The sequence below is a fragment of the Epinephelus lanceolatus genome, chromosome 19, assembly GCF_041903045.1.
Source record: "Epinephelus lanceolatus isolate andai-2023 chromosome 19, ASM4190304v1, whole genome shotgun sequence".
Taxonomy (NCBI): Eukaryota; Metazoa; Chordata; class Actinopteri; order Perciformes; family Serranidae; genus Epinephelus; species Epinephelus lanceolatus.
This window is the reverse complement of record NC_135752.1, coordinates 10,488,884-10,496,670: the sequence shown is the minus strand read 5'-3', so window position 1 is coordinate 10,496,670 and position 7,787 is coordinate 10,488,884. Positions and strand designations below refer to the sequence as shown.

Sequence of the window (7,787 nt, the reverse complement as noted above, 5' to 3'; positions counted from 1 at the left end):
GTGGTGCCTCTGCAGTAAGTGAAGGCCCCCTAAGGGTTGCGGATCCCATCCCTGTTGATGACCCAGGATTTTAAGTGTATGCTATTTTTAGAGTATTATCACTGACTTTACCTTGCTGTCAGACAGTGATTTCCTACAGGGAACTGAAGCAGTCACATCGCTCTCCTCAAAGCCAGACTCCATTGAGAAAAACATTAATTTAACGTAGCTGTGCACAGAAGCTGCTGGTCTACGGCTGCCTCCATCAGTTAGTTTGTTTTTGTTATTGTGTGACTTTGGCATTATTCTGGATTCACCAAAGTCACACAGTAACACTAACTGATGGAAACAGCTGTAGACCAGCAGCTCTCATATTCAGTGAGCTAGTTCTATAAACTGGGGGTCATGCCAACTGACATCTTCTGTATACAATACACTGACTATGGATAAGTACCTCATACAACCCCACTTCAAAAGATCAAAACTATTACTATAAGCAAAATCCGTGATTCCAAATATATATATATAATTTTTAATTTCACATCTACTTATTTTTTTTGGTGAGGTGCTCCTTTAACAATAATGCTGACCAATTTACATATGGCATAATAGTATTTCAGCTCTGGAAATCATACTTGAGGGATTAAAAAAAACCAAACATCGGCTATTTATTGACAGTAGCAAAGGTTTATTCCAGATATGGTGGTTTGAGAGAGGCCACAAAGAATTAAGGTTCAGTAACATGGAGGAAAAAGATGTACACTACAGCAGGAGCATTAAACATCACATTTTACACACAGTCTCTCACTCTAACTGGACATACAGAGCACAACAAGCATTTGGAGAGTCTGGTAGAGAAGAAGTGGAATGAGTACTAAAATACCTTACGCTTAAATACTGCTACCCCCCTTGGTATTTAATACTTTAGAGTACTATTCTAGAAAATTACTCCAAAATAATTCACTTAAATGTATTCAAGCACTTTGTTCAGGTGTTGCACATTTTACAGAATGCTCACAGCCAGAAGTTGACAGATTATCCATCTTCTCAGGTACTTTAACTATCAGCTTTCCACCCCTTGAAATAGACAGAAAAACATCTTGTGCCTCACATGGTCCTGTCAAGTATTGACACTTAAGGGAGTCCCATTTCCTCTAGTTAGCCTCATCCTTGGATGCTTCATCAAAGTTCTCCACCAGATCTGAAACAACAAAAGATTTGATGGTAAATTGATGGGAGTCGGGGAGAATGGCATGTCCATCTGCACAAATGACTCTCAGAGGTGCCGCAGCACAATTCAGGAAAAGCATGTTTATCTGAAACGTGATATGAGGTGGAACTCAATCCAAATTATTTGCTCATCTTTCCCCACTACTGCATAGACTGCAATGTGCTCAACATATGAGGCCCTCACAACTACTGAAAGCAGCTGTAAAAATTATGGCGTAAAAGCATCAAAAGGTTGGCTTCAATTACTCCATGAAATGTGAGAAATCTGCTTTTCAGAGGTTTGGCTCAAAGGGTCGCGGGTTAAAATGGAAACAATTCAAAAGGTCTAAGTAAACATGTTCCTTCAGTGAGAGAACAAAAAAGAAACTTAACTCCAATAACAGCGTGATGGCGATGGCTGTTAACCCCTGCGCCATCAGGCTCTGACTGCTCCCATTGCTGAGTACATGTGTAATCGTTTGTTACATTAGTGAGAACTAGAGCTACAGGGAGAGAAGTCCTGGGAAAAGCTGAGATTATTGTAATGGCAACCTCATGTGTTTGGCCTATTTTCCTCACAAAGAAAAGCAAACTGGATCTTAAGATCGTCTAAACAATGAACACGAGATTCAAACATTGCACCATCATTCTAAAGTCATTGATGAATCCCCTTCATACGACCCCTTTCACAAGCCAAAGGAAAACAAACCTGCCATGGTTATTTAACTGAGAGAAAGAGAAGAAAAAACCTTGCCCCATAATGGACAAGTGTGAAGGAGTATTTCCAAATAAGACTGCAAAGGAGTTTGACGCAGGACGAAATTTTATGTGAGGCATTTTTGAAGAAATGTTTCATCTTGAATGTTTGTACAGACTGCTATACATGGACAGATGAGTGTAATGCAAAATCAGACATTTAAAAATATAATGTGTAATCTTTCCGCATTAAAATGTCTAAAAATGACTAGGCCAACGTTATGTAATTTGTTGAGCTGTGTAATTACATTATCCTCAATATTTACAACAACGTTCAAACCCAGAGGGATCTGTAACTTTGATCAAAGACGCCTTTGGTGTCGTTTGGTCGCCGACACCACTCAGTGGAATCTGCTTTGCACATGTATCAGGGTTGTGGTTGTCTGCCAGACACTGTCACAAATTGACTTTTGCAATACTTTTTTTGATCTTGGTAGTTTTTAACTATATGTTTTAACCAGAGGAAGGACTTGTATCATCAGATGTTTGGATCTTAAGATATAAGATAAACAAGTTAGTGGCAACTGTGCCAACGAACGCTGAAGGAATCCTGACTGAGAGAAACTGACTCTGTGACGGCACTGCTTCGTCTTTTGTCATTGTTTTGAGTGAAGGGCCCCTAGTGGCATAAAATTACATACTGTACGTTTAAGCACTCACCTGGAACATCATCATCTTCTTCTTCTACTGTTGCAATCGGCACTTTTCCATCTGCAGCTGCAAGAAAAGTAAAGATATGTGAGAAGCTTGAAGAGCAGCTTAAAGGGTCAAGTTGCCACAAAACAATCAATGTTAAATTCTGAGGCCGCACGACATCTCTTTTAAAAGTTTGACTAAACAGAAAATACTAGGGGTGTAACGATACACGCTTTGGTTCATACCCCGGTTTAAAAGACACAGTTTGACAAATAACAGATGCACGAGGGGACTGCTGGGGCATTTTACTCACTGGCAACTTTGGTAAACTACTTACATTATAAAAATAATGACAATTTCAATTTTGTACACTGAACAATGAACACTTTCCCCACAGGCAACAGGTCACAACAGGGTATAAAGGAAAAGCATCTCTTGTGCTATGAAACTGAAAATACCAAAATATATAGAGCAGAATACATCATAAAACTTGTGCATTAGGAGAAGTGTTGCAGTTAGTTCTACCTCGGCTACATTTGAATATTCAAAGCACCTAAACATTTATCATCCCAATTATCGGCACATCTGAGTGATGCCATCGAATGTGCTTTAGCATGTAGGGTGTGTCTCTATTCACAGACACTACAGTGGTAGATCAATGCACACACACGGCCCTCATCTTATACAAAACTCTTCCTCCGCTGCTGTTGTAGCCAACTGAGAACCTGCAGGAGAGTCTTCCAGCTCCACCGTTTCACTAGCAGCAAAGTGTGACTGACTCACACACCTATCAGCTCACAGCAGATAGTTCCTGCATGTTCCTGTTGTCAAAATCCCTGTCACTACGCCAAACCAGTCTTCAAACTTCTGTTTTCACACAACAACCTCCGAGATAGCAACCTACATGGTAAAATGTCTTTTGATGTTTTATGAGGCATTTTCCTTTGTGGAGATTTAGCCATTTCGATGCCAGCACTTGCCTCTCCAAAAAAACAAGTTCCATATCAGCACTATTTTGCAAGGACACCGTCTTACATCCTGGACGACCAACAGAAGAACTAGCGGTTCGTTTTTGCACTACTTTTTACAAATAAATCACTTAGACAAAAAAAGAAATATTGATAAATTCATTTAGAAGGCATGAACGTGGAGTATACATGTTACAGCGTGAGCTGGAGGTGAGTAAATTCTGCGTTGAATCCCATATGACAATGCATTATAATCCTCTGAGCCCTGCGGGACTGCCGGTGATCCTCAAGGTTTCTCTCTCACAACTGGATATCAGATCATAAATATTAAACCTTTTGAGTATTTGCAATTTGAAATCAGTGCTGCCAGGATGGTCTTCCCAGCAGATCTGGGAATGTAGAAAACATTCTTAACATTCCTCACACCACAGGAAAATCTGGCCAGATAACCTTTAGAATCATCACAAAACTGGGGCTCAGCTGACAAATGTCAGGAAGGGAGAATTAGGCCCAAAATCAACTTGATTCTCATGTAGTGTGAACCCATGACTGGTGCAAACCAAGATGACTGGATTAGTTTAAAGAAATACAAACACAGAGCACTTTTTCCCTTAGTGCAGAATTATGGTGGATTCAGCCAGATCTTTCTGCAGCACTGGTACAGCGCGAGACGACCTGGCTTTGCGGGACTAACAGGTTACTGACCCTGTTTGGGCAGAGCCTCGGCGAGTCTCCTGAGGCTCGTCAGGCTGTCGGCTCCCAGCTGGTTCAGGATGCCTGGCAGCATCTCGGTCAGCTGCTTGGTCTCAGCGTGGCCAGTGATGGTGAAGGTGTTGGCTGCGAGGGAGGCCTGCACTTTGGGATTGTTAAAGTGGATGACTGTTCCTTGATTTGTAAACATGTTAACCTGTAACGGACCAAAGTTTCATACTGTTAACAACAAAACACCAGGTGATACTGAAACAGAGTTGCCTAAAATCCCACTGGGACCAAACAGAGATGAAATTTTATGCCTACCTCTTCAATACCAGAGATATTGTTGACGCCAAGTTTCTTTAAAGAGAACTGCAGCTTCTTGTCATCTGCAGTTGCTGTTCTGTGTACAACCTTCTTCTTTCTGCGTGCACTCCCCTGTGGGGACATTCATACAAACAGATTAATGATCTATTAATGAATCTATTTATGAATCCTCTACTGTATTCATCATAACCTGTACGCTGGATTACAGCCGTTTTTAGTCTTTTTATTTCAGGTCACTCTCTGGCCCACAGTACACTGTTGCCTAATATTAATGCTGCTACATGACACAAACTATAAATATAATTGTTGGGTATCATGAAAACTACCTTCAAAAACTTGATCAGACCTAAAGATGTATTTAGCTACACTGCCTGACACGTCTTAAAGCATTAGGAATCAGCAAAAAAGGTCAAGTGCTTTGCACAAAACTGAGCAATTCATGAAACCTCTAATATGTTTATTTTGTCACTCACCTTCCCGCCAATGCGGACTTGTTCCTGCAATTTGGCAAGTTTTTCTTGATTCATAGTTGCTTCTTTCATCTGAAAAATTAAGTACATTACATGCAATTATGTTTGTGTATATTTACACTGACAGCATCCATGTTTAACGCAATATACATACATTTTAGACATTTAACATTTAACTCATGTAACACTGAAATATTATATAGCTCACAAACTTAAACTTATGATAAAATAAATTGAAATATGACACTGTCAGGACATTAAAAGACATGTTAGAGGGAATACACTAAATTTAATATGGTTGCTGAAGATACAGCACAAAGCAGGCAACAAGACTTGAAGCACACCATGCAGATAAGGAGATATTCAACAACTCGAGGTTGTGCATTTAGTGACTAGCGCTTGGGGTGATCTAGTTGAGTTGTGCTGACTTAAGGTTCTGCTTTCACTGAGCACTGAAAACATAATATATGCTGTTGAAAAATCTAACCCATAAACAAACAATATGGTTTAAACATATGGGGTGTAAAGGATAATGGAAAGAGAAAATGGATGGTGAATGATCTATGGCATTTTCTTGAGGGCTATATCATGATTACATCGCAGTGTATCTGATCCCACCCTTCTGACAACATGAATGTTCAGAGCAGAAACACACTAGGTGTAATTGAAATGTGACATGCTGACTCTGTGTTATTCTTAACAAAGAACTGATTTTGTTGTCTTCATTATTCATTGCACTGCCTCGCTGGTAAATCACAACCTTCAGCAATTATCAGTAATATGGATATAATGACTAAGCGGGTAAAAACAAATAATAGAACAGCTAGAACCATCTGGTAAGTTCAGAAAATTACATAACTTTACTGTAACACAGCATTTAAAGTCAAAGTCAACTTAATTGTCAATAATGCCACATATACAGGACATAGACAGAATTGAAATGCTGTTTCTCCCTGACCCTTGGTTAAACATACAAACACACAAACAAAAGAATAGAAAAAAGTATAAACATTTTAATAAGTATTAAATGTACTGTAAATTTAAGTAATAAAACTACAGCTAAAGAAAGGCACATATTAAAAACATAAAAGAGCAAGTAGGGATGGGAATCAACAGAGGTTCCATGACATATTATCACGATACTTAGGCCACTATACAATATTAAGACTTTAAATGTGTTGCGATATGCTGAGTATTGTAATAAAATATATACCATATCTTGCAATTTATTACCCTTTTTCAATTTTAAATTATGTCTTTGAGGGAAAACTCTGTCAACATCCATTTTATTTAATAAGATAAAGTTTTCAGTCTGCTCATCTTTCTTCGGCCATTTTTTTTGCGGCAGAAAAATTAGTGTGGGGGACTAAAAAAACAACTGATTATATTATTCAGGTAGGCTACCTAAAGTTTAATTTGTATTTGTGATATTAATAATTTACATAATTAAAAAATTGATACTTGGCACTGTGTGACAATACAATATTGATACACAAAAATATTGTGATACTATGCTGTCTCAATTTTGTCCACCACCCCTATTAGCAAGGAACCAAGAAACTATAAAATATATGGATTTTTTAAATATATATTTACTTTTTTTTTTTTAAACAAGTTATGATATTTAGTCCCATATCACAATATAGATATAATATCAATATATTACCCAGCCCTACTTCTGCTACTGAAGTGATGCACATGTGGGTAGAGTATGTACATACAAGCAGGTTTTACTGGCAGAACTCTGACCATCTAGGGCATGATTATATTAATTCAGTTCAAATAAGGTATACATACTATAACACCATATTACTATATTATACTGATATGGAACAGCCATGATAAACATATCGTTGCAGCTTTTTCATATAAAGTAATAAAGAAGAAAGAAAATCTGTCATTGTGAGCTCTCAAATATTTACATCAAGACATACACACGATCTGGACACACATTGTCAGAGTGTAACTTAGTTGATACCTCGCATTCCTAATGGTAATCAAGGTGTAAGCATGTGATAAGATGTTAGAGACCCTACTACAACGACACTCATGTTAGCACACTCCAGCAGGGAGCTAAGGATTTGGTGTGGGTGTGGTACCGTTAACATTAGTTGGCGGTGAAACCGTTTTCAACTCCATGTTAAAACCCACTAAGAGCTGTCAGTGTCACAGTCAAATGCACTAAGTTTGGTTAATTAGCCACCGGAAGCTAACGATTCCCCTTTTATTTAGGCTGTATTGTAACGTTAGACAACAAGCGAGGACAGCCACAAAACAAAATGCTGTGTTGGGCCAAACAGAATAAGTCAAAGCACCGCAGGTAGCGCCAGGTAGGTTTAAGCTAACGTTTGCTGACTAATTCAGCCAACCCCTGTACCGAAACAAGGTGTGGTTTAGCTTTTGTGCCAGAACTTGTCGGCTAACTTTAACTAGCTTCTTAGCTAGCTGGGAGCTTGTGGAGTGCACGGCCTGTCACTTACAGCCAACACACCACCGTCAGTAACGTTAGCTTCAAACCCCGGCAGATTTCAGCCATCTAGTCAGAAAAGGCTTTCGTTTACCTCTTGCCGTCGGATCGGGGGGAAACAGTGCAGAGAAGAAGGTATTTAAAGCTCCTCACTGACCTGTAAACTAACAGCAGACACATGCGGGGAGCAAGATGGAAGCGAGAGAGGAAGGAGGAAGTGACGTACGGCCAAAAGCGCAGAGCTGTGTTGGGTTTTTCTTGCCCCGAGTTTAGCTTTGCAGG

At 39.2% G+C, this 7,787-nt stretch overlaps 1 protein-coding gene across 3 annotated transcripts; it reads right to left on the bottom strand.

The window, feature by feature from the left end:
- Nucleotides 1-646: 646 nt before the first annotated feature.
- On the bottom strand, nucleotides 647-7,741 carry btf3 (basic transcription factor 3). Of its 3 annotated transcripts, none has more exons than XM_033647765.2 (6): nucleotides 7,663-7,741; nucleotides 5,042-5,110; nucleotides 4,566-4,679; nucleotides 4,254-4,455; nucleotides 2,605-2,661; nucleotides 647-1,180 (listed from the first exon to the last, which is right to left on the bottom strand). In XM_033647765.2, exons 2-6 carry the CDS (start codon nucleotides 5,108-5,110, stop codon nucleotides 1,134-1,136), a joined length of 489 nt encoding a protein of 162 aa, XP_033503656.1. In that variant the 5' UTR covers nucleotides 7,663-7,741; the 3' UTR covers nucleotides 647-1,133. The 3 variants fall into 3 exon arrangements, with proteins under 3 accessions (XP_033503656.1, XP_033503655.1, XP_033503658.1); XM_033647764.2 differs by having other exon boundaries at nucleotides 7,600-7,733; XM_033647767.2 differs by lacking the exon at nucleotides 7,663-7,741 and adding an exon at nucleotides 7,519-7,542.
- Nucleotides 7,742-7,787: the final 46 nt, after the last annotated feature.

Bases quoted from the DNA above. Each gene is read 5' to 3' on its own strand.
- btf3 (XM_033647765.2), bottom strand. From the start codon at position 5,110: ATGAAAGAAGCAACTATGAATCAAGAAAAACTTGCCAAATTGCAGGAA. The intron at 4,680-5,041 runs GTGAGTGACAAA...ATGTCCCCACAG, and splicing joins AAGTCCGCATTGGCGGGAAG to GGGAGTGCACGCAGAAAGAA. The intron at 1,181-2,604 runs GTGAGTGCTTAA...TTGTTGTTTCAG, and splicing joins AGAAGATGATGATGTTCCAG to ATCTGGTGGAGAACTTTGAT.